The 27,449-nt window shown below is 44.9% G+C and overlaps 1 protein-coding gene across 1 annotated transcript in view; it reads right to left on the reverse strand.

Annotated features, from left to right (window-relative positions):
• ppan (Brix domain-containing protein peter pan) overlaps nt 1-27,449 on the reverse strand; it is a 58,513-nt gene that overhangs the window by 30,058 nt on the left and 1,006 nt on the right. Inside the window, exons 3-6 of the mRNA XM_037414124.2 lie at nt 14,961-15,284; nt 14,686-14,762; nt 11,090-11,308; nt 8,799-8,942 (exon numbers count right to left, since the gene is read on the reverse strand). Coding sequence (XP_037270021.2) covers nt 8,799-8,942; nt 11,090-11,308; nt 14,686-14,762; nt 14,961-15,284 — 764 coding nt within the window. The remainder of the gene's footprint in view (nt 1-8,798; nt 8,943-11,089; nt 11,309-14,685; nt 14,763-14,960; nt 15,285-27,449) is intronic.

Below are 27,449 nucleotides of genomic sequence, written 5' to 3' on the forward strand. Positions count from 1 at the left end.
TAGAAAACATTTGGAAGTTATTAGTCGAAAAACACAATCAACTGATGCATATATACCAAGCATAAAAATTAAAAGCAAGACATCCGCCCCTTGGTTTAACAATGCTATTAAAAAACTGATAAACCGGAAAAACGCCTGTTCAGACGTGCCAAAAAACAGAACCAACCGTCCTTATGGAAAGAATATTCCGACTCTGTGCGATGCCTCTCGATTAACATTCAAAACGCAAAACGCAAATTTTTTCGAACAACACTACCAGACATGCTCAAAAATAACCCTAAGAAATTCTGGCAAACAATAAACCCAAGAAACATCTCGCCGATAACCTTATCCAGTACTAATGACAAACCGTTCAGTGACATAGATTCGGCCGATGCCTTAAACCATGCCTTTTGTTCTGTTTTCATGCGTGAACTTTGAGTCTATTATGAGCGAGCCAAGGTCACCTATTGAAATATCTGCAAATGGAATAAGTAACGTAATTATAAAAATGAACCTCTCATCTGCAAGTGGAATTGATAACATCAACAGCAAAATATTAAAGAATACACAAGTGATAATTAGCGCAGCATTTCAGCTGCTCTTCTCTCAATCACTTTCACAGGGACAGGTGTCAAGTGATTGGAAACTCGGTAAAATCACTCCATTGTTCAAAAATGGCAACAAAGCATCCCCATATAACTACCTGCCCATATCGCTTACAAGTGTCCCATCCAATATTATAAAGCATCTTTTATTTACCAACATCATTAATCACCTCGAACAGCACAACTTCATTCACCCTTCCCAACATGGTTTTCGAAAAGGCCTGTCGTGTGAAACGCAACTTGCTGCCTTCATCCATGACTTGCACACAAATCTTGACCGGAACATCCAAACTGACGCCATATTTCTTGACTTTGAAAAGGCTTTTGATAAAGTTCCTCACCACCGCCTTATGACCAAACTTTCTTTACTTAATCTCGACCCACTCGTCTTGTCCTGGATTAACAACTTTCTCACTGACAGAAAACAGTTCGTCGTCATAAATACAGCTAAGTCTCAAATCTCTCCCGTCCTCCCCGGTGTTCCCCAGGGAACAGAACTTGGCCCCCTGCTTTTCCTGATTTACATCAACGACCTTCCACACTGTATTACTAACAACATAAGATTATTTGCCGGCGATTGCGTTATTTACGCAACAATTGCTAGTCATGAAGATCAAATAGCTTTACAAGTAGACCTAACAGCCATTCAAAATTGGTGCCACAAGTGGAAAATGAGTTTAAACATTTCTAAATTTAGATCAGTGTCTTTTCACAGACGTACTAATCCATTAAAGTACAACTATGCTCTACATAACAGTTTTCTACAACCGACTAGCTCATATAAATACCTTGGAATACATATCTCAAGTGACCTGTCATGTACCCTCCACATCAATCACGTCATTTCAACAGCTAGTAGATCTTTAGGTTATATCCAAAGAACCCTGAAGTTTGCTCCCAGCCACTTAAAAATATTAGCTTTCACCACAATAATACGCCCTAAATTGGAATATGCCGCAGGAATTTGGGACCCACACCAGCATTATCTCATCCAAAACCTAGAAGCCATCTAAAACCGTGCTGCCAGATTCGTCTTTTCCAATTACTCATCGTTCACCAGTGTAACAGCCTTTAAGAAACGTGCCGCATTCATTCCCCTTAGTCAACACCGAAAAACTGCGCGGCTCGTATTATTCCACAAATTCTATCACGCATCCCCATCCAGCATTTACGTCACCCAACGCCCCTATTTCTCGGCTCGTTGCAACACTATGCAAATACATTACCCTAGTCCCAAAACTACCACATTTGCCGAATCGCTCTTCATTCGGACAGCTAAGGAATAGTGTCACAATGCAGAAACAGCAGCAGTCGAATCCAGGAAACTCACTTTAATTGTACCAGAACACTGGCAAACTGATCGGAAGAGAACCTCGTCTTCTTCTCTCGCTGCGCGTGTTCTTCGTTGTTCTCTTGGCGCTGCTTATTCAATGTGGCATTTGCCCCCCTCCAGAGAGCAGCATCCCGATGCTCTTCTACAAAAGACGGTGGAGTAGATGCATGGTGTAAATCAGTCCGAAAAGTAGGACTTCATTCGCACAACGTGCACGATTTCTGGTTTTTGCTGGCGAGTTGTCGAGGGGCTGTCAGGAACGACCGCGTAATTAACGTCGCTCAGGCTTTGTAAAACTGTGTAGGGGCCAAAATACTTCTTCAGCAATTTTTCGGACAGTCCCCGGCGGCGGATAGGACTCCATACCCAGACTTTGTCGCCGGCCCGATAGACGACATGTCGGTGTCGCAGATTATAACGTTGGGCGTCATAATTTTGCTGCTGGGTGATTCGGACGCGCGCAAGCTGCCTCGCTTCTTCTGCTCGTTGGGTAAAAGATGCAGCGTCCAAATCGATGTCATTGCAGTCGTGCAGTAACATGGCGTCAAGCATCGTCGTCACTTCACGGCCATGAAGGAGACTGAACGGCGTTCTTCGTGTAGTCTCTTGCTGCGCTGTATTATAGGCGAACGTGATGTACGGTAGAATGTCGTCCCAGTTCTTGTGATCCACGTCAACGTACATACTCAACATGTCGCCAAGAGTCTTGTTGAGGCGTTCTGTTAAGCCGTTGGTTTGTGGGTGATAGGAAGTGGTTTTCCAATGGGCTGTTCCACTGAGCTCAAGCACTGTCTTCAGGAGCGTGGCCATGAAAGCGGCACCTCAATCCGTTATTATGATTGTTGGAGCACCGTGCCTCAGGACGATATTTTCTACGAAGAATCGTGCGGTTTCAACGGCGGTGCCACTTGACAAAGCCTTTGTTTCCGCATAGCGCATAAGATAATCAGTGGCGACTATTACCCACTTGTTGCCAGCATGGGAAGTCGGATACGGTCCAAGGAGATCCATTCCAATTTGGGCAAAAGGTACCGTGGGCACTTGAATTGGTTGTAATAGTCCAGCTGGTTTTAACGGTGGCGATTTTCGTCGTTGGCAATCGAGGCACGTGCGCACGTAATGTTTCACGATAGCTGGAAGTCTTGGCCAGTAGTATTTCTGTTGTATTCTGGCCAATGTGCGTGTGTATCCGAGATGACCAGACGTTGGCTTATCGTGGCAAGCACAAAGTATCTCCTCACGAAGTGACGTTGGAACGACAAGTAGGTGGGTGCTTCCTCTGGGGGAAAAGTTCTTCTTATAGAGAACACCACTACGTAAGCAGAATGACGGCAGGCTCCTTGCAAATCTTCTAGGGACGGTTGTTGTCCGGCCATTCAAAAATTCAATAAGAGGAAGCAACTCACTGTCTTCTTTCTGCTTGCACGAAATCGTAGTGGTGTCAACGACTCCTACAAACGTCATGCTCTCATCGTCTGTGTCATCGTCGCGCTTTATCGGTGACCTTGATAAGCAATCAGCGTCGGCGTGCTGCCGTCCGGACTTATACACGACTGTCATATCAAACTCTTGAAGGCGTAAGCTCCACCGTGCGAGCCGACCAGACGGGTCTTTCAAGTTGGTCAGCCAGCAGAGGGAATGATGGTCGCTGACTACGTGGAAGGAACGACCATAGAGGTACGGACGAAACTTCATAACCGCCCATACGACAGCAAGACACTCTTTTTCCGTTGTGGAATAGTTGGACTCGGCGCGGTAAAGCGTCCTACTAGCATATGCGATCACACGCTCGGCTGAGTCTTGCCACTGAACGAGTACAGCGCCTAAACCCACGTTGCTGGCATCTGTATGGACCATGGTAGGAGCATCTTCATCAAAGTGAGCAAGCACAGGCGGAGTCTGCAGGCGTTGTCGGAGATCGTCAAATGCCACCTGTTGATCGTCGCCCCATGTGAACGAAACGTCTTCTCTTGTGAGTCGTGTTAACGGCGAGGCTATGTGGGAGAAATTGGCAATAAACCTTCGGTAGTATGCGCATAGGCCAAGGAAACGCCTGACTGCTTTCTTGCCTTTTGGTACCGGAAATTTTCTGACGGCCGCAATTTTATCGGGATCAGGTCGAACACCTTCATGGCTCACCACATGGCCTAAAAATTGAAGCTCCTTGAAACCGAAGTGACACTTCTCGGGTTTCAGTGTCAGGCCGGCAGATCTTATTGCCCTGAATACCGATAGCAGCCTGCTCAGGTGTTCCTCAAATGTTTTTGAAAAAACAATGACGTCGTCCAGATAGACCAGACATGTCTGCCACTTAAGGCCTGACAGAACGGTATCCATCAGTCTCTGAAATGTTGCGGGGGCTGAGCACAATCCAAATGGCAAGACTTTAAATTCATAAAGCCCGTCAGGCGTTACAAAAGCCGTTTTTTCTCTATCTCGCTCGTCGACCTCAATTTGCCAATACCCACTTTTGAGGTCCATTGACGATAAGTAGCGTGCATACCTCAGCCTGTCGAGTGAATCATCGATGCGCGGTAATGGGTATACGTCTTTCTTTGTCACGCGGTTCAGCTTGCGGTAGTCGACACAAAATCGCAAGCTTCCATCTTTCTTTTTAACCAGCACTACCGGCGATGCCCAAGGACTTCTTGACGGCTGGATGATGTCATCATCGAGCATTTTCTTCACTTGTTCTTGAATTGCTTCACGCTCTTTCGGTGCTACGCGGTATGGGTTCTGTCGTATTGGCCTTGCCGTCTCCTCCGTTATTATCCGATGCTTCGTCAGTGGCGTTTGACTGACCCTCGAGGTCGATGAAAAACAGTCTTTGAACTGGTGCAGAAGATCTACTAGACGCTGTCTCTGCGCTGGTGACAAATCCGAGCTTACGTCAATAGGTGGTGGGGCTGACGTGGCTTGTGGCTCGTCCTGTTGTACTACACAGCACTCGCGGATTTCGGTGATCTCGTCGAAGTAGGCAACTGTAGTGCCTTGTGTAATGTGTCGTCGCTCGTTGGTAAAATTCGTCAACAGAACCTCTGCTTCACCGCACACAACATTGACGATACCTCTGGCAATTGCAACACCACGAGAGAGTAGGAGCGTCAATACTTGTTCAGCGATTCCTTCTCCAGTATTCTGCTCGCTGCACGTGACTGAAACAAGGCGGCACGATAACGGAGGTACGGTCACATCGTCAATGACTCGTAGGGATTTTCGGTGTAGCGCAGCGCTTTGATCCGCTGAAAAGGTCAGTACACCGTCCGGAATATTGATGATGGCACCATATTCACGCAAGAAATCCATCCCCAAGATTGCCTGTTTGCAACACTCAGAAAGGATAACAAAAGTTGCGACGAAGGATGCATCCTCTATCTTCATTCTTGCGGTGCACTTTCCGGTAGGTGTGAGTAGCTGCCCTCCAGCTCCTCTAATCTGCGGTCCTGTCCATTCCATTCTACCCTTCCTGAGCGTGTCTGCCAGACTCTCACTCATTATTGAGAAGTCCGCGCCAGTGTCGACCAATGCCATGACGTCATGTCCGTCAATTGTAATTGCAACCTCGGCAGTAACAACCCCATCTTTCGTCGATTTATTGAAAATGTGTCTCTCTTCGCTTGGCAGTAATGGGGGATTTTCAGCACTTCGACGATTCGCAACCTTCCCCCCTGAGGTCGCTGCTTTTAGTTTCCCCGGCGTGGACTAGGAGATCTCCCTCTTGGCATGTCAGTGGTGCTCCGTCTAGAAGATGGAGAATAACGCCCAGGAGAGGGTGAGCGTGACCGAAACCCAGGAGGAACATCCCGCGGGGTCATGACATTCGTGTCGACGTCAGGTGTTCCGTTGAAATGGCGGCGAGGAACCGTAGAAGGAAACCCTTGGTACCCTGCGGCGCGATACGGGCAATAACGAACGATGTGGCCTGCTTCCCCACAGTGAAAGCACAGGGGCCTATGATCAGGGGTACGCCAGATGTCAGTTTTGCGAAGTGGTGGCCGCCTCGGCAACGAAGTTTCTCTGTAGTACCAAGGCGCTGTCGGCGGATGTTGCTGGTGGTACTGATGTGGTGTTGGCACGTTCGCTGGCTGTCGGCGGACTACGTCTGCATAGCTTGCCCGGGGAGTGCTCGTGTTCGGCTCAGGAAGCGAGAGCGCTTGCCTGATCTCCTGGCGTACAACTTCCGTTACTGAGGCGATCGCGCAGTCGTTCGGTTTGGCGACGAGTTTCTTGACCTCTTCTTGTACGATTTCTCGTATTAGTTGGCGCAAAGAACCTTCGTCGGGTGTTGTTGCTGTGGTAAAGGCTGCCACGCTGATCGGTGCACTGTGGGTTGGGCGGTCATACTGGCGATAACGTAGATGCAGTGCGCGTTCGATAGATGTCGCCTCCTTGGAGAATTCATCCACACTTGTAGGCGGGTTTCGTACGAGACCAGCGAACAGCTGCTCCTTAATGCCCCGCATGAGGTGGCTAACCTTTTTGGCTTCGGGCATATTAGGATCTGCTCGACGAAATAGCCGCGCCATGTCCCCAACAAACATCGTAACGGATTCATTTGGTTTCTGAATCCGTGACTCGAGGAGACGCTGTGCGATTTCTCGTCTTTCAGTGCTCGCGAAGGTGTCGAGGAACTTCTGCCGGAACTCGTCCCAAGACGACCACACGCGATTCGTGAACCATGTTCGGGCTCCGTCTTGAAGCGGAAAATAAACGTAGCCCAATTTCTGTGTGGTGTTCCAACCGTTAACATTCGCTGTGTGCTCGAATTCCTCGCATTGTGACAATAGAACGCCCTACCGGATACTATTGTTAGCATACAGGATGCCAAAGGCTTTAAAAATTCCCTGTAAACCATCACTGAACCGTAATAATTTTTTTTCCGGGTGACTTACCATGCTAATTCTTGTGTAATGGTTTCTAGTGTCATCTTCCTAGTATGGCGTTATGTATATTTTGTGTACTTGGCAATGTTTTGTACCTTATAAGTGGTATCTTTTTTCAGTGCAAAATGTTTTTATCTAGAGTCCACAAACAAATGTACCTGTTACCTCCACCCTCTTCTCTACAACCATACATGCAAGAGTCCATACAAAACAGAGCAGCCCGGTTTATATCTCGCAATTATAGCACTCATTGCAGCGTAACAACATTAAAACAAGAACATTCTATTTCGCCATTGCACGTTCATCGCTCTGTTGCACTGTTATGTTTGCTGCATAAATATATTCACAGCACAAGACGTTCTACGCTACCCCTAACAGCACCATTGCGCATGTCCAGACGCCTGCACAATCACCTTAGTTTCACTCGCATTTACGGCAAAACGAAAGCATTCAACTTATCAGCGCTTCCTAAGGCCATATCATTATGGAACGACCTTCCCGACTGCATCGCCTCCATCATCGATCCAGATTATTTTCGCGAACATGTGTGTAATCCTTTTTCATCGCCCTAATCGCTCTAACTTCACTGATGTTTGTAGCTGCAGCTGTGCCACTCACCTAGTTTCACACTTCTCTTTGGTTCTCTTTAGTTTTTGCTGTACCCACCGTTGTCTTGCAATTTATATTGGTAAACGCCTTCGTACGGCTAGCAGTATGTGTGTTTGGAAAATGCGTGTGTATGTTGTACACCTCGGCCATGTACCTTGAATTCATGTACCTTGAATTTTTTGTTATTCAAGCTTTCTGCATATCGGTAAACATTCGCGTATAACATTTGTTTGAGTGTCAGTGACTAGACAGGCTTTGTCACGATGTTGTGTTATTTTCTGTGTATTCCATGTTATTGATGACCGCCCTTACTCAATGCTCTCATTGAGCTTGTAAGGTATCATAAATAAATAAATAAATAAATAAATAAATTTTTTTTGTTTGTTTCTGCCACTTCAGCTATGTCCTAAAATTTGTTTTTTGTTTTGTTGCACATCCAACTTTGCCTTTCCCCATTTCTTGTATGCCCACCCCTCATGTAATGTCCCTTCTGTTAGGGACCCTTGAGGAAAATAAAATAAAATAATGATTTTTCGTCCATCACCATGTAGCCAGTGAGCTTTGAGCCAGCATGTGAATCATGGTAGGACCACTCATTGTCCTCATGAGCTTTTACCATGTATATGCATATTTCTAATGACACACATATGGCCAACACATGTTTTGTCAAAACGATACAGTACTGTTAGCCACAAACACTGTGAATATATCTTAGGCATGGCCAAAACACAGTTGAAAGGCACAGGACCAATGCGGTGACAAATTCAAATGACAAACAAGCATTGTGGCTTTCCCGTTGTTATTGCACGCTCATGCTGATGAATACGGCAAAGCAGATTATACTGTCATTTCGGCTGAACGCTAGCATCGTTCTTGCATTGCACATTTGCAGCACTTCAGATACGGCATGCTCCAGGAATTCTTCACTTACCTATCGTAAAATTCCGAGCAAGCCCCTCTCTCCCAATAATGAAGGATTTGGAGAGAGCGGACCTTGCTCGGTAATGAATAAAGATGGCAGAGGAAGAGCTGCCAAGAATAAAAAATGCACAAACACGCTTATAATTAAATGCCTTATTGAACGTGCATGCATTCAGTGTTTTCATTCACCCTCGCTGGGCAAATAAAAACAGTGAAAGTGGTAAGAGGGGAGAATGTACCGCATATTTGAAGTTTTCCAAAAAAAAGGGGGGTGGGGGCTTGACCGGAATTTTACAATTGGTTGTGAAAAAATATGCCCAAATTAGCAAATCTGATGCAATTAAATGTGTGTTGCATATGCTTGCTGGTACCAGAGCACGAGTTAAAATTATAAGTTCTTTCAAACTAACTTGAGTAAAAGTAAAAGAAGTTTTAGCGTATACACAAACTTCTGTGCACACTTACTTGAGTTCCAGCCGTCGTTCACGAAGTGCTTTGATCTGCTCTGGTGTCTTCTGAATAAATGCATGGTACATCACTTCTCCAGTCATCAGACCTTCTTCAATCTTAACTAACTTGAGTTTCATACGGGGGCCCAACTCGACCATCCTGGGAGAATCGTAGTGAAATTAAAATGGTGGCGCATCAGAATAAACTAAATTTTCTATCCCCGAAAATATGCTACAAGTACAGAGTGGAGTTAAGACTTTAGGGACAAGAAAGTGAACTTAGTTTACTATATTATAGTTAAACAGTTAAACCCCTTTATAAGAGGCAGGCTCTAGGCAGCAATTCTTGTCTTTTATATGAGATGTCTTTTATAAGCAAGGTACCTCGTATGCATTTTCTTATCAACCTATATTTTATTATAGGCACACTGAGGTCTGGTATACCTATTTGTATCTGATATCAGTCTCTCTTATAAAGGGGTTCGACTGTACAAGTAATAAATATAAAATATTCCTTTAGACTCCACAGCTCTAATTTGATCATGTAATGCAGAAACACACAAGAGAATTGCCAGCTCTACGTGGTTGGTCAACACCTTGATACATTTGTTAAGGAGGGATCCTACCCTTGATGGGCAACGTTTTTATGTATGGATCTGAACGGAATTTTCACAGTTTGTGTATTTAGATGTGCAAAATCAAAAAATTTAATTACTTTTCGATAGGTCAAGTAGTTTCCAAGATACTCCACAATCAATGTATAATTTGGGTCCTTTGTTTGTAACCTAATTAGCATACAAGCAGGAAGCACCAAAACATTGGCGACAGTGTAGAAACAATGAAGGATGTTAAAGGAGTGCAATATGCTATATAAATCAATTTGCTGAGCCGATTTCGACAAGAGTTAGAGGACATCAATGCTCACAAAAAAAGCCACCTTCACCTGTCACGCATGTGACCCAATTAAAAAAATTTTGATCTGTATATTGCCTTCAAAATAGGCATATTGCACACTGCATGCATTTATCTTTCTGTCAAAAAAAAAAAAGAATTATACTGACAGCTCGAATGGGACAGAAGTTAATTTTCCTCCAACTTGGCAAATGTGCCAAAATTGCTGCTTTGAGTAAATGAGGAAAAACATTTCAGAACACCTTTATTGGAAAAATACTAATAAAATCTTATGAAAATGCACCAGTAGTATAATCTGGATGCATCCCATCCTTATGCTTCTTCTTAACCACCTTTCTCAGACTTTTGGATGCTTTTCTCTATTTGAGGTTACACTCTAACAACAGCCCTCCCTAGTCAGGGATGTGCTGCTGAATACCGTGATGTCCAGCTGCTCTAGAATCGCAGCAAATGCATTGACATTGCCAATGTTGAAACACAGCAGAGCTTTTGCAACAGCAGCTTGCACAGCAAAAAGTGTGCTACTCCTCTGATAAACTCCAAATCACAGATTGGAGAATTTCGTGTGAAATCTGAGTTTTGTCTTGCTGGCAACTTACCTCGCTGCCACACCACTTCACTCTGAAAAGCTCTCAATTTGCGCACTGTTGCCCACACCGACAAAAGACCCTCAAGCGCCGTGGTTGTCTCGCGGGCGCACGCGTCGCAAACCTCACTCAAATGAATTCGAGTACAAAAAGAAAGAAAGAACATTTATTTGCACCCATCGAGAATGATGAGGGAGAAGGCAAAGTACAAAGAAGTCACAGCATCACTCCTTTCATGCAGACTACGTATGAGTGGTTTGTGTAACACTTCATGTGGATTGTGTGTGGTAGAAGAAAGGAATTTGAGGGCTTCTGTATTCATCAGAACGCATAAAACACATTCGATCTCAGGCAATGGCCCTTGGGAATCATCGTATGAAAGGGAACAAGATATCAATAACAAGTAGTCTTTCTGGTTATGCTTCTTCAAATACCACACAATTCGAAATTTTACGTACACAAAATGCCACCAGAATGCAGTCCAAAGAACAAAGGGCAGGTATAAGGGACGGTTTGTTCCTTCTTCTCTTGTTCTCTTCTTTTGTTCGCGTAGTCATGCACTGTGTTCAAATATGTCTAGGTATAAGGGAGGTTCTATGTTCAGCCCCATCATAGTTTTGCTTTTCACATACATACAAGGCAGAACAAGGGAAGAGAGACAGATGGCTTGAACAAATGACAGCTGCAGCACAAATTTAGCAAACTAAAGCCCAGATTGAAGCTAGACCTCACACAGAAAGAACTTCCAAAGATAATGAGAAGTGCCATGAAGGGCATTTTACTTCTTTTTCGAATGCTGTACACTCACCGAACAGAGCTCTGCTGGTTAAGCACATTGCCCCTGCTGCAGATCTTCTGGGGCAAGATAATTTGGTTAGAAGCACCATCCAGTTCAGCTTCACTCTCCGACAGGCCTCCCTGATCCACGTACTCACTTATATCTCGCAAGTGCCCCAAGTCTGGAACCTTGCTTTGCACAAGTTTTTTGACAGCTCGATTGATGCCACAAGGAGCCACCTTGATGGTACTGCACAATGCAATGCCACCTTAAGCATTTTAAATCACTTATGAAACACCATATATGCATATATACACCACTACACTTTGGCATACATGTACTAATTTCTAAATTTAAGTTATCTATGCTTGGGATCCACTTCATTTTTCCAAAGGCACATTGCAGCTGTGGCACTGCAGTTTGAGATGCATTCTCTCTATGTGATGCACGAGGCACACTGTCACCCTTTTGCTTCTGCCATACATGGACTACAAGCAGGATGACAAATTGGTCTAGGTAATATTATAAAATTCATTTTTTCATGCTGTATTTGCCTAGTGCCTCTTTCATCATTCTGCTACACTTTACAAACATACAGTTTTTTAAATACTGCTCCTAGTGCAAACATCCTTTGCATACACATTGCTAGCAAAGAACTCTGCATTTCATGTGCAAGCAGTGAACTTTCACTGGTCCAATGGTATCAGACATTTAAACTAGCATTTAAGTACAGCTCGTGTCTAGAATACCACAGTATTGCCACAATGTATAAAGGCCTGTCAGCCACATCTGTTGCTTGCCATTTGAACTAAGAGGATCTCATCAACTTAGGGTCACCAAATGTGTGCCCCAGTGTTCGATGACAGTCTTATTGTGCTGTACACACAAGGTCTTTTAAAATAAGGTAAACTGCCTTCCATGAACAACATTGCTTATGTACCGATCTTATAAATGCTTTTTTTACAGAAGTACGTACAAGACCATAACTACCGTGGACTCTGTGTTAGAGCACTGCACGGGCCTGACATGTCTAGGCCCAGCTCAGGCTCATTTTGAGAATTGAGGGACCAAGTTCATGCTTTTGTTACTAAACTCAGACCTGGCCCAAGTGTTTACCACTATGCTTAGCTAAGGCCCACATGTGCACTTGCACACTGACACTATATCCCCACCAGCAGACATGCCTCAAGTGGTGCTTTGGTAGCCGCAGCAGAGCTCCGTTGTGCACAAGTACCCAGTACCTCCACCATGTTTTGAGAGAGAGGACAGAGACATTAAGTGTATTTACAATACATTTACACAACGCCCAAGCATGGGCAAGATAGCTGAGAGTATGCCAGCTCCAAAGTCAGTCTTCCCCGACATTGTTATTAGTAATTCAGTATGAAACATAGAAATGTGGCAATATCTAAGCTCCACTACATAAACTCTGGACAGTCACATTTTAGTTTTTACTTCTGCTTAATTAGTAGCTCTGTGTCTGACAATGATAAACGTGAATTGTATACGACTTAACATGTAATTAATGCTAGCATGGTGAATTATGATCAATTTTAGCATTACCATATTCACTCGTATAATGTACGTTATCTCATAATTTGTGCACCCCTAATATTTTGTCAGCTTTAGGAAAAAAAATATTTGCTCGCATACTTTGCACTCCCCGACCCGCCCGAGCCAGCTCGCTGCCACGCAAAGGAAGAGACTGTAGACATGTCGACGGGCCCGCCGGACACGCGCCCCGCCGAGCAGGCGTGCGAGTCAAACAAACTGCGAGTACGAAGTCACTTCTTCCGAAGAGTACCCCCGAACTTGGGTCCTTAGAATACCATGCACTACACTCAAACTTGTTGACAGGTCGCCGGTACTGCTCAAGCATTTGTCCTCCTTTATCTCTCCTTCTCTACCACCCTGTGAATGCACGCTCGCGTCATGGCACGGACAACTTTCGGCACCGGAGGTGTGAAATGGGCCTGCTGGGCTTGTCGCGCCAACTGTTCCCCTCGTTCACTGCGTCCGCACTGCAACGCAGGCTTGGTTGATTTCAAAAGTTTAGGTTTCGCCATGCGTCGTTTATGTTTTTACTGTTCTCTTGCGATACAAGTTTCCTGCCATTGAAGAAGGACCTTTCAATTATGTGCGAACACTTAGGTCCTCTGTGCGTTAGGACTATTGCTTCACGCGATATACACGATGTATAGACTATATACTTCGTGCGTTAGGACTATTGCACATTATTTTGTATGGGTTCGCGAAAACCCTGCGTAATTTGTGCACCCCCTTTCTCGCAGGCTCAGAATCGCAAAAAAATATGCGCAAATTATGCAAATAAATACAGTACTTCAACACGTCTACCTTAAATCATAAAGTAAAGCCCCACCGCAGTGTAGTACTATTACATCACATAAGCTCAAGCTTTCATGTTCAGCATGTTGAGATTGATTTGATTTGATTAGTGGGGTTTAACGTCCCAAAACCACCATATGATTATGAGAGATGCCGTAGTGGAGGGCTCCGAAAATTTCGACCACCTGGGGTTCTTTACCGTGCACCCAAATCTGAGCACACGGGCCTGCAACATTTCCGCCTCCATCGGGAATTCAGCCGCCGCAGCCGGGATTCGATCCCGCGACCTGCGGCAGTATGTTAAGAGTACACTTTTTGAATCAGGACTAGAGTTATTGGGGCCCCATGAGCAGGAAAGAATGAACTGAGGTAGGTACTGCTGAGGTACCAGTTGCGTGCGACACCCCTATTCCTCCTGCCAAAATTTCTACATACATTGAAATAACATGCAACACAACTGCCTGCCACGCAGCAACTTCACTGTCAAGTGTGTGCCCTCTTAGAAAAAGAAAACATTTGTTGCTACAGTACTCAAAATGGCACGAGTGTAAGCAGCAAGATTCACCTTGAGAGCAGCCCGACAACAGAGCAAAGCGGGCGAAGAACAATAGTTCCCGTCGGGCGCCATCATGACATTGTGTACTCAGCAAACTTGTTTGCACGTTGACAATACTTGCTCTACTTGCTTCATGTCAGAGACCCCTATCTTAATAGTATTGCCGGCACTGTCATTGCCGACTCACATTAGGACTCACACTTACTTTAAAACCAAATTAAAACATCTTGAAGGAAAGGTTTGCCACTACTATAAAATTCCGTGTGTGTACCCCCTTCAACCTCGCTTATAACTTCAAGTGTCCACACTGTTCTAGGAATCGGCCAGAGATGTCCACATATACAGGACAATAAACAGCATAAACATCTCGATTTTTCATTTTTGATGCTAGGGGTTTATTAAAAAGATTAAAACATAAATATGTGGAAAGGAATGGCCATCCTCTTTCATAGCTCCCTTGCCCATGTATCACTGAAGTTCGATAGTTTTATTTTATACCATTTTCGCAATATCAATGCAACTACATAAAGAACACTTATTCACAATTTTTTACATCACTCATCTCGCATCTTTCCTACTCCAACATTAGAAACACCCCATCATGCCCAATATAGACTGCATGTAAGGAAACGCTGCGTGGATAAAGTGGAGCGTAACTAGCTGCCATAAAATGAATGCATGTACTCAGCACAGATTAAGCATTGAAAAGAAATGTTACACTTACTAGTGGCGAAAATCAATAGTCTCGTCCACTGAATCATAATTCAGGAGGAGGCATCTCCTTATAGTGTTCAGTTTCACCTAAAAAAAGGGGGAGGGGGAATTAAAATTGTTCTTGGTATGTGAATTTAGTGCTTTAATTTGATAAAGGGTTCAATCAAACTAGTCTGATCGTGTATTGTTTACTCCACTTCTGATACAACTGCATCAAAAGCGAAGAAAGCAGCACAAAAGCAAAGCAAGAAGGACAAACGTACAATTCACACAGCTTTTGCTTACCGTGTGTATATTAATTGATGGAAACATGTTCTGGAACATGGAGGCCATAAGCTTAAAGTGCATGCCTTCACCACTGAAGTTATTCAGCACCAGCAGTGGGTGAGAGCTGAATTGATGTGTGTATGTGACTGGCTTCTTTAAACTTGAAATGATGTCACGAGCCAGAGCATAGTTTTCAACACGAAAAGTGAGTGTGGGCCCACGAGGTAGCCTTGCTAGTCGCATGTAAATGGCCCTTTCGGTCTTGGTGAAGACCACCAGGTGTGTCACATGTAGCAGCCCAGCCACTGAGACAAAGTCTTTGACGACATTCTTCCTCCGCACCTGAGTGGCAATGACAAAAAAGAAGAGTCATTTTTCTTGAACAAGACAGTTTCTTCCTCCGCACCTGAGTGGCAACGACAAAAGAGAGGAGTCATTTTTCTTGAACAAGACAGTTTAAAACTGCACATGATGACAACTGAAGTAGCACAAGAATTTTTAATCTAGAACATCAGCTCAAATCCTTAACAAAGGTCAATGCAAAATGAAATCCTGGCCAACAGTTCTTATATACACGCCCAATTGTTAAGTGTTATGAAGGCAAAACAGAGTGGGGGTGAGACATTACAAGAGAAAGCTGGTGTACATAGCTGATGCCTTAATGTTTACATACAATGTGAATCTCCTGATAACAAATAGGACTAGAACCAGCCACTATGGCAATTCAAAATTGTGTTCACTGCTTCAACTGGAAATCAGTACCATGTGAAACTAGGAATACCAAAAGGTGGTGCTTTGATGTTTATACCACTAGAGTCACTTGAAAACATTTCAGAGTACCGCAAAGGGAGGCTCTACACGGGCAACATTGAGTGGCGGCGGCCATATTCATTCCAGGCTGTCCGGAGCATTGCTAGCATGCCTGGAGAGTAGACCGATCTTTCCGCCTCGATGCCTTGTTACGTTCACCTAAACTGGAACATGCGTGTATGTTTTTTCAAGAAGATACTAGAAGTGATTTCGAGTCATCGATGGTTATGAATGAACTGCGCAGTAAGCAGCGTGCTTGTGATTGTAGTGTTCGGCGAGTGTCGTCATGTACTCGCAAACTCTCTTCACAGCCATCATGGCTTCGTCAGACTCGTTTTGTCACGGACGTGCTCACTCGGTACGGAGGTGTACGTGTTCAGTGACTTCACACAAGACGCCATATACTTCTACACTAAGCGAATATTGTGTTTGTACTACATTGAAATCTGCTAAATATGCAGTCACTGTTCAGGTTCACTTCACAGTGCATGCCATGTTGTTCTCGGCGGAACTGGTATACGTGCGTGTGTATCTTCAAGGCAATACTAGAAAAGAATTTCCAGTTATCCGTGTTTTTCAATGAACGGCACGGTAAGCGGGGTGGTTGTTAATGTAATGTTAGGCAAGTGACGCCATGTCCTCGCTAACTCTCCATGACTTCATCAGTCTCGTTTCTCGTCACGGTTGTGTTCGCTATGTATGCAGGCAAATGTGTTCAGTGACTTCACACAAGATGCTAGTTACTTCTTTACTACATGAAACTCGCGTGCCTGTGCTTACTTTTGCGGTGTGCTAAATGGGCCATCTGTGTTCAGGCTCACTACACGGCACTCGGTTGCGTCCATTGATTGAAGACTGAATAATACTTTGCTCGTGAACCCTACTTGCTGTTTAGATTATTGATATGTTTAATAGGAGTGGTGTGTGTACGGTAATTGAAAGTTGTGCTTGACATATTTACGTCTCGGTTTGGAATATTAACAGCCCAACGTATGGGCCACTTGACAAGCGGTAGCTACCACCGCATCTTCTTTGCGAATGCATTGTCATTTGCTAACGTATTTGTAGAAAAATAGGCGATTAAAAACTGACCAACAGCACTTAATTGAAACAATATGAGGCGTGTGCTTGAGATGTTGCTGTGCTCCGACATAAAAGTTTTCTTCTCATGTCGGCAGCGCACAAGCAGCTGGATTCGGTTCGATTGCAACTTTTTTTTTTTCATCATGTGAGGTTATAACAGCTTTCTCGGCACAGTAATTCTTAGATTATAGGTCAAAAATAGCATAGCTCAAAAATTTTCAAAGCATATGCTAAAACAGCATCCCAGTTGAAAACGTGCATTACCTACTGGAAGTGTCACGAACCACAACAACCCAGCAATAAATTCCCATAAGAAACAGTGTTCCACGTTTACATGAGCAACTTGAGAGCGTGAGAAGTGTTTATAATATTAGGCCGATAAGAAAAAAAAGCTTAAACCGCATAATTCACGTTATATTTTTATGTCACACATTCAGCTTTTCTAACCAGCCCAATAGGGGGCTTGCGCGAACGGCGGCGACGCTGTGCACTCTGGCTAGGCAGCCATTTTTTTGTCAGAGGTGGCTGGGGAGTGCAGCAGCGCAGTCGTGTTTGCAAACGTTGGCATAGCTTGCAGGCATGATCGAGTTTAACTTTAAGGAGGAGTGTCGTGCACAATGTCAGCCTTACTGGAAGACTACACCGCATCGCTGTGCTAGAAAGACCTCGAGTGGTACAAAGAAGAGACGAGAATTTGCCGAGTGCAGCCATTCACGCTTCATGCGGGCGACTGTATAAGTGACACGGACTTGAGGCCGCGCTTCGACAGCTCTGATATTCATGAATTTCTCGTTCTGAGGACAAGTTTGATTAGTCGGGAGCGGTTGAATTCAAGAAAGGCCCTCGAGGGCCACAACTTTGTAACGAGCAGCTGGGTGTGAAAGCCGTGAGTGAAGAAAACCGCCGCGGACACCGTTATCGTTGTCACTCAAGTAAGACGTGTTAAATTGAGGAGCGCTCTTCTCGTGCCATACTCCATGCAGAATAACAGTGCAGTGAGATGGGAGCAGGCTTCGCCATTCCCGGTCAGGCATATGCAGAGCGTGGCAGAGACCTCGGCATCACTCTTTGAACAATAAGTCAACGGGGTACTTTTAAACGCACTGAGAGTGGTTAACCTGGACAGGAACAAAAATTAGCACCTACGGAAAAATCAAATAATTTAACATGTTTTACTTGAGTGATGACGATCACGATATCGGCAGCAACTTTTTCACCCACGACTCCCCCCCCTAGCCCCTCGTCACAAAGTTGTGGCCCTAGAGAGCCTTTCTCCACTTCAACCACTCCCAGGTAATCAAGCTTGTTCTCGGAACGAGAAATTCGAGAATAGCGGGGCTGTCGACACGCAGACACAAGTCCACGTCGCTTACACAGTCGCCCGCACGAAGCTTGAATTGGTCCACTCAGCAAATTCTCGTCTCTTCTTCGTATTGTTCGAGCTCTCTCCGGCAGAGTGTTGTGGTGTAGTCTTCCAGTGAGGCTGACATTGCGCACGACACTTCTTGCAGTTAAATTTTTGTCGCGCTCACTTTTGATCACACGTACAAGCTACGCGAACGCTCGCAAGAACGACTGCGCTGCTGCACTCACCAGCTGCCTCTGACAAAAAACTGAGCAGAGCGAATCACTGAGCAGAGCTCAGTGATTCGCTCTGCTCAGTGATTGCACACTCTGCTCAGTGTTCAATCACTAAGCAGCACGAACGGATAAGGTGAAATATCCTGTCACATGGGACTATTTCCAGCAAACTTCACGTAAGTTACTGCATGAGTGTTCTTGTAGGCGGGCGAATTCTTTGCGATCAACTCTATGCAGTCACGTAGAGCATTCTTTTACAGCATTTTTCCTCGCACGGAATGCGGCAATAAATGAGATTCTCAGGTGACAGTCAGTTGATCTTAAGGTATACTTCCTCGCATCTGCATGGCGCGTTAGAAAAGCGACAAAATACCCTTAAGTATTGTGCCAATGCTAAAAGCTTTCAGTGCGCGCGAACCCTAATGCAGTTGGAAGAGACATGGCAGCGCGCAGAAAACACATGCGATACTAGAAAATTTGTCCAGTGACTCAAGAACAGTGGTCCAGGTTTGCGTCGAAATAATTTTGAAGGCTTTTAACAGGACTGATATTAAATTATCTCTTTGCCAGCATTACATCATAAATAATCATGGTGAAGATCAGGTGGTCTATAGCCGGGTACAGCTTAAGAAGGCAGCAGCATTTTCCCCTCAAAGGCAGATGTACACGAGCCTCCACCAAGAGACGCGCACTTCAGGTGACGTCATGTGCCGAACTACACTCTAGCCGCTGACCCAGACGATGGAAAACATACCTAACCTGGCCGTGCTCGCTTCGAAATGGGTCGAGTCCGATTGGCTGTGTGCGTCTTCCTTTGTCCGAGTGAATTCTAGTTATGTGTGGTGGTCTGTCATGCCTGAAATATTATTGTGAGCTTACGACACACAATTTGTGCCACGTGTGTTCTGAACCTTGAGCCGGCGAAGATAGATTGCAGCAAACATCGGTGACGCTACGCTGCGCTTCGTCTGGAAACAGGATCCCGCGGCGACATACTGATGCAAACAAACATCGTGCGTGTTTGTTTCATGGCGTTTTATTTTAGCCTAAGTGAAGTTACGACGCGGAGAGTTTCCCAAAGCCTGGTATCTACAGTGAGCAGCGGGTGTGTTTGTGTACTGTGCCCCTGCGTTTCTCGTCGGACAAGGCGAAGTGATGGAGCAAAATCATTATCAGGATCCGGACACGTCATTGGCCTCCTTGTCGGGAGTGAGCAGATTGTCGCGCCACCTTTTGATCCGCACGCCCACTATTAAACGCATTATTTGTATTTTGTGTTGGCACTCCCAGGTGGCGCAAACAACAGCTAACTCCTAAAAAATTGGGCTAACTGCGTGTCCGGATTTTGGAACGCAGTTTCCAACTCATAATTGAATAACTCTGGCACGGAATGCCGTGCGCCAACTCACGAGATTGCAGGTTCGCAAAAAAAAAAAGATTGTGCAAACACAAAAAGTACACATAAATCTTATGCTATGAAACCAGCGACTGCTTTACAATTACACGCCCGGTGCCGTCAATCTTGCTCCATAGCAGACGACGCACAGCGTTGTAGAAGGCACGGAGTGCTTTTAAAGATGATAGTCTTTCTTGGGGACCTTCGACAAAAAAATTTTGGTCTGTCTGTCTGTACATTTGTCCGTTTGTCCACCCTAACGATACCTCAAATGGCACTAAACGGCCAACCCCATCCGCAGCGGCCACCAATATTGCTCAAGGTTTAGTGTTCGAAGTTGTGCGATTGTCAATTAAAAAAGCAAATATTGTGCATATCTGAGGCGCCATAACAACATGTCTATGTTTTGTATGTCTGCCTTTATACTAGAAGAGGCACACACAAGTAACTCGAAGGACTGTAGCGTTTAACGAGCTGCTCTGACAGTGCAACGCAATGCTCCAGAAGTGTTTCTGACGTTTTGCTACGACGGCACGGAGGTGGCACGTGCCCGTCGCTTTGCATTCTACACCTTATCACCTCCGTGACTGGCGCGCATCTTTCTCCGCGGTCGCGCACGCCTTCGTTTTCGGAGATAATTGCCAGATGGCACTCGTGTATAACGTGCCTAGATGCGCTGTCGCTATGTGATCCGGCATGTGCTGTAGCATTTCCATCATTACAGTTTTACGAAAGCACTCATCACGATACACAAATTTTATTTATACCGCCAAATACGTGTTTTAGAAGCAGTCACAATTTTTTGAGTGGGACTATATTTTAAGCCGCGGAGCAAATTGACTGCTGCGCTTCGGTCATCTGGGCGGCGCTCCCCTGCTTTCTTAAGTTGTACACTTTACACTCCATGCGGAACCTATAGGGGGCAGAGCGCCTTGAAAGGAGCATGCTGCGCCACTTGTGTGGTGTGGCGGGCGCGCAACGTTGAGAGTCACAGCGGACAGCAGCGCCTAATTGCTTTGATAGCTATGGTGGCACAAGCGCCCGTGGCCGGCAGGTTAGTGCGTGCTTCGAGCAGAATTTAAAGATATTGCAGGGGGACAATCTTCCGTGATGCCACCATGAATAAATGGCAGAACCTTCACGAAAGCAGCCACGTTTTTTGCGTTAGTGAGCGCTTTGCTATCCGTCACCAGGAATGAAGGCTAAATGCGAGTGTCAAGTGTGCGTAATGCAGGAGGCTTGCTGCATAACTATCGCGGCAAGCTGTCATTCTTTCGAACTTAGATTATTATCAGTGCTTGCCCACTACCCGTGTACTTGCAAAATCCTCAGAGCGTTTAGAAATATTTATGGCTTCACGGCCACTCGCCGTAGAAACTGACGTGTTCGTTTGTTGTGGCGTCGTGCCACGGCGATTTTCAGCTACCGAGTCTTGCGAATTGCTTTGCTTGAAATTGTTGCAGCATAATCGTCGCTCATCATGGTCATAGTCTTTACCTCGCCGCTCCCGCAGCTCATGCTAAGAGCTTGAGGCGCGGGACAAACTGACGTACTAGCTTGATCCTATAGAGTGCACATACGCTGCTGGGTGGCTACTTGTGTTTACGGTAAAACGCTACATAACTCAGTTCACCCCTTCACTGATGGACCCATCAACTCAGGAAAGCACTAATTGACCTCGCATTGCATTTCTCAAAACTGCGAACAGTACACGGCGAGGTAGTGATTATTAAGGTCCATTAAAACGTTCCATCAGCCTTGATCTGAAATAAAATTTCTTGCATGCGTTACTTTTTCTCATCAGCTTTATGGCAGCAAGAACGTCATGCAAGATCATCGCACCTGCAGAGAGTGTGTCAAGAACGTCATGCAAGATCATCGCACCTGCAGAGGGCGTGTCAAGAACATCACGCAAGATCATCACACCTGCAGAGGGTGTCTCAGACCTATTCAAGCATGTATCAGCAGAATGCGAGACGGCAGAGGAAATGTGAACTAAACACTTGTTACGTCCCACAGCCGTGATGCACTTATTTCGCTGCCCAATAAACCAGGAACAAGTCGAGAAGCTCTGAAACTTCGTTCCCGCAGGACATGGCGTGTACCTGTTGGTACAATCGACTACGCAGCAGTTCATGATTCAGATAAACTATGTGCTAGTGAACGTAAGGGGAGTGTTTCGTTCTGCTTGGGCTGTCAACATGTGTCTGCTCTGACGGCCCGCGCGGCAGCGCGCCAGTCTCAGTGCACGTAAAGTCCCGCAATAAATTCAAAAGTATCAAAAAGCTTTTACGAAGCCGACGGCGCCCGCGATAGGCTGATCTGTGACACATAATTTTGCTCCGCCATGAAGGTTCCCGCGCTCCGGGAGGAGAGCGCTCGCATTGCCTCTTACGCTATGCACGTTGTGTGGTGATTTCGTTCTGGAAGGTCCGATATGCCTTGTTGCTGTGCGTTTAGGTGCCGAAACCGGACAGAAGACGGCAAGAAGTTATTTTGCATCCCGCGGGGCAAACAGAACCTAACCAGAAGAAAAGTGTGGTTGCACAGAATTGGACGGAAAGACTTCATTTTAGTGCACTATTGCAGGCCACTTGATACAAGCAGCTCTACAGAAGAGGGTGGCCCAGCTTGAAACTGAACTTCAGGCGACGCGACGGAAGCTTCAACTTGCTCAGAGGCAGTGTTTCCAGGCGCTAACTGCAAATAAGCGCCTTGTCGCAGGACTAAAATACTTGAATGAAGACCAAGTTAAATGTCTAAAGATGGCAACAATGCAGGGGACTCGATGGACTAAGAAGACTGTTATAATGGCATTGAAAATGAGACTTTCCTGTGGAGCACGTGGCTATGACTCAGTCAGGAAGCTTGGAAAACCTCTGCCAACAGAGCGCACCCTACATCGTCACTTGGAAGGGTACAAGTTCACACCAGGTTTGCTGGAGGACATCATGGCGTCTCTCCCACTAAAGATAAGTGCACTGACAGGTGCCCATGATCCTTGACCTGTCTTGTTACCATAGCACCGCTGTTTGCATCGCCTAACTAAACCTTTCCACTCCATAGATTAGCCTCATGTCACTAGAGGAGCGGCACGCCACTTTAATGCTCAATGAGATGCAGCTTGCACCAGGCTTAGTGTACAACCCATCCTCGGGAAACAGTGCTTGGAGCCCCAACTATACCTCTTGCAGACGGAACACTGCCACTCGACTGTTTGGCCACTCATGGGCTGGTATTTATGCTCGGTGGGATAACAACCCGCTGGAAGCAAACAGTTGCTTACCATTTGACTGGAAATTCATTCCATGCCAAAACAGTTAAGGATATAATCCTTATCATCATAACAGCATGTGAGACAATTTCCCTGAAAGTAGATGTTGTGGTGACAGACAATGGAGGGGGGAACCAAGCCGTCTGGAAACTGTTCGGTACAATTGTAGGGAAGCACAGCAAGCGCAAAACCTCGTGTCCCCACCCATGTGATGCATCTAGGCAACTTTTTTTCATGGCTGACATTCCTCATCTCCTTAAGAACCTGAGAAGCCACTTAACTAATGACCAGAAGATATACTTGCCCGAAGAAGTAGTGAAAAAAAGCAATCTGCCAGGAAATGAAATATCCATCGAGCCTACAAAGAAGCTTGTCGAGATAGACAGCAATGCAGGGCTAAAGCTAGCTCCCCACTTGAAGCCTTCTTCAGTTGACCCCAGCCATTATGATAAAATGAAGATGGGGCCAGCATTCAGCCTTATCAACAGCGACACTGATGCTGCAGTACACTTGCTTGTAGATAAAGGAACATTAGATAAACCAGCCTTGACAACTGCATCGTTTCTTGAGATGATGTTTCGATGGTTCAGACTCATGACTTCCAGAACAACAAAACTGGCTTTGAGCCATTTTGATGATGCTCAGTATGGAAAGGCCCTTCAGTTTCTTGAAGAAACAATTGCACTTTTTGAAAAAATATATATTGGGGATGAAAAAAAAAAGCCACCTGGAAACCAGTGCAGACTGGCGTTATCCTAGCGACATCAGTGTTGCAACTGCAGGCACTGTTTCTTAAAAGTACAACTTCAAGTTTCTGCTCCAGAGCAGGTTCGGCAAAGATGCCCTAGAGAATCTTTTCTCTCAATAAGGTGTAAGAACCCGGTGCCTCGTGTACTTGAATTCAAGTTTTTCGCTTCGAGCTGCTACGATGGCCCAGTTTCTGAGGCCAAGTAAGGACGCCAGCTACACTGAAGAAGACTGCTTTCTCTTGACTGGCATGGCCGTTGACAACGAACCGAATCAAAGCAAAATGTACGTTGTTCGTCCGTCTGGCCTCCTTGATATTCAAGACTTAAAACATGAATCCTTGGAGTACCTTGCTGGTTATATTGTTGCACAAGTGAAGAAGGCAAACTCCTGTCAAGCTTGTGTTGAAGCGATCACAAGCTCAGCTGAGGGCAACAAGCTCACAATGCTGAAGTGCTACAACAAAGAGAAGCCGGCATTGACAGTCCCATCACCAGCTGTTTTGCAGTTAATAGAGGCTGCTGAAAATTATGTGCACTTAAATGAAGATGCATTGATTGCAAACAGAGTTTCTGCATCTAAACTTCAGAGTACCATTCAAAGTTCCTTCTACTCGGGCAATTGCATCCATACATGCCACTGCATATTGGACAAACTCCTTACCACGTTTTTAAGAACTAGAGTCTCAATTCATGAAAAAGAAAAACTATCTCCTTATGACAAAAATTCAAAGCTCACAGAAGTGTGGTAGCCGAAGCATTGGAATGCATGTTGCTGCAGCTAGCATTAGATAGTACTGGTAGAAAAGTTTGGGTAAAATGTATGATGTTTCTTGCACTACTGTAAGTGTGGCTATTCTTTGTTTTTGCATTTTAATGGTTATTTAAGCTACCCTTACTGTTCAGTGCCATCTTCATGTCATGTCCTTTTGTTCACTTGGAAGCACATCCTAAGTGTATTTTGTGCATTGCATGTGTAATCAAATATACTAGTAAGTACCTGCATTACCCTGTCCTTTGCATTGTGGGTGGCATGTGCAGAAACTTTTGTCTGCAAGCATAACCTTACGCAGTTGTTGTACAACTTAGTGTCATTATATTTTTGTGCTGCATGTATATATGAATGGATGTACGAAAAACTTCGTCCAGCTGCTGCAAGGCGGCATGTGTATATGTCAAGGCGTTATGGTAAATAAGTGGTAGTTGCTGTTACTGTACTGCTCGTGCAGTGATAATTGTGTGGTATTATGAAACTTTATTTGGGTTTGTGTATCGTTCGGTTCGTTTTAAACAAATAATACTCTAGTTCCTACATTCTGATCTGTTCTATATTTCATATTGTTCTGTACGTTTGCGTATCTCTTGTATAGTGTTATTCCCATTGTATTGCTGATCCCGCATAAAGAATAGCATTCGAACTGGCTGCATGTTCTAAAATAAATAAATAAATACCATCTTTTCAATGGTCATCACTGTATTTTCCTATATGTATCGCTCACCGCTGCCTAAAGTATGGCATTCTGACAAGCAGTATCTTCTTAAATAAATGAATAAATAAATAAACACCCCATATCCACACCTACTGGCCACCAAATAATAAAACGATATCAAAATACATTACATACACTTGTCTACTCTGTTACTCATAGGTTACCCTGACACTCGGATACTAAACTTGATAAGCAGCAATGCTAGTTCACTGATGAAAAGCACCGAGCTACAAACTAACATAAGAAAAACATCAGAAGTGATATAAAATTGCCAGCCATATAAAGTGCAGCAATAATACCCGTGCCACACGGGCAGAGAAAATGGCATTTACCCCCGAATGCCTTCAGATTTATAGCCATTCGTGCGGTGCCACACGGGCGAACGAAATGGCATTCGTCCGAATGCCATTCACCACCAAATGCCTTCGCCAGAACTCGGTTGACTGAGAAATGCCTACTCTCGACGACACAGCTCGCAAAGTGCGATTTACCTTAAAGTAAATAAAACGAATCATATTCAGCTAAAAATAAAACTTCCGTCTTTTATTTGCACTAAACTTTTAAAAAAGTGCTTTGAACATTATACGAAGATCAGGTTGAAATGGTTTAAAATTAAATGAAGTTCAATGTCCTGAAGCTGACGCATAATAACTCGTCTCTGCTCCAAAATTATTCGCTCTTGAGCATGATGCTTTGCACGGAAACACACAAGTGCTGCCGTGAAAAAATGAACTCTGGGGACATCTTCTGAGAGATGCGACAGGCGCCATTTTCTAATTACGCTGTGGATCTGACTAGTGTTGGCTTAGGTTGCTATGGTCGGCTGCAACGTCATAAAACAAAGCAAGAAACTACAACTTAGGGCAGCGTAATATGCTTATTTTTATTTTTAATGATTATATGATGTGTATGAAGCTTGTAAACGCTTGTTTATTTTTTTATTGCTATTCCCCCAATGCTCACTTGGAAGGTGCTGCGATCGACATCATCAAGTCAAATGTCATTCGCTTTGGACGTGTAGCAGCGCCGGCGAAACAAATGTCATTCGGGAACTGAAGGCCTTCGCCAACAAATGTCATTTTCTAAGCCCGTGTGGCACGGGTATAACTAGGCCAATTCGCGGGCGTTTCATTTAAGGATTTTTAATTCTTGAGAAGCTTGTGCGCTTCCGGGAAGCACAAGGGCAAATCGAAAAAGCATAAACACACCATTGAAAACACACGCGGTGATTCAAGGTTACGTAGCGACGTTGCTCATATCAGGAATAAAACGCATTCACACAAGCACACACAAGAAGCCTTGTCAAAGAAATTTAACTACACCATGGTGTTCCGCGCGGTTAGGTCGTCGCATTTGAAGCACGAACCAATTCGACGATCGGCGATGACACGCCGCTTTGGAATGTCGTGACACTTGCATTGACTCGTACCAGAGAATAGCAAAACACAGCCAAGTGGTTGGGCAATCGCTGCACACAGTGAAAATAAGACTGTTGACGCACGCATTTCCACAAAATTTTAGTTTCCACACACGTGCGCAGGATGTTTGCTTTCAGCGAGGATCGCGCTTCAGCAACGCCATGTCGAAATTTTTTCGCTCCTGATGGCTCTCAGCTGCATTCTTCGACCGAAGTAAGCGCTATATGTACACAGCACACTTACGAGCAAGAAAGGAGGAGAGCAATCGGATTAAGCGCATGCAGTCGCTAAGGTAGGGCCAATACAGCGACCAAGGCCATGGGCAGCCGCGGGTAAACTCGTCTCTGGTTGTCTTCGGTCCCGGCTCGTGGTTGTTTACCGTCAATGGCTTCGACTATTTTGTGAAATGAAAGCGAATCAACATGCCTTCATTTTTTTAATTATATGCAGGTAATTTAGGTTGCAAAATGCAATGTAATATGTGCACGAATAAACTAGATGTAAACATGCCGAATCTACGCGATTAAACATTTTTTTCCGCTCTCTTTTTCAATGTTTATTTGAAATAACGGCACAGCTTTAGCATTTTGGGCCCTTCGGCCTTCATCACAGTCAGGCATCAGTAGCTTTTCTTTCCTGGCATGTGCAGATATTTTTCCACCAGCTCAATGCCGTGCTGGGCGTCGTCTGCTACAGGAACTTTCTAGGT

The sequence above is a fragment of the Rhipicephalus microplus genome, chromosome X (assembly GCF_043290135.1).
Source record: "Rhipicephalus microplus isolate Deutch F79 chromosome X, USDA_Rmic, whole genome shotgun sequence".
Classification (NCBI taxonomy): Eukaryota; Metazoa; Arthropoda; class Arachnida; order Ixodida; family Ixodidae; genus Rhipicephalus; species Rhipicephalus microplus.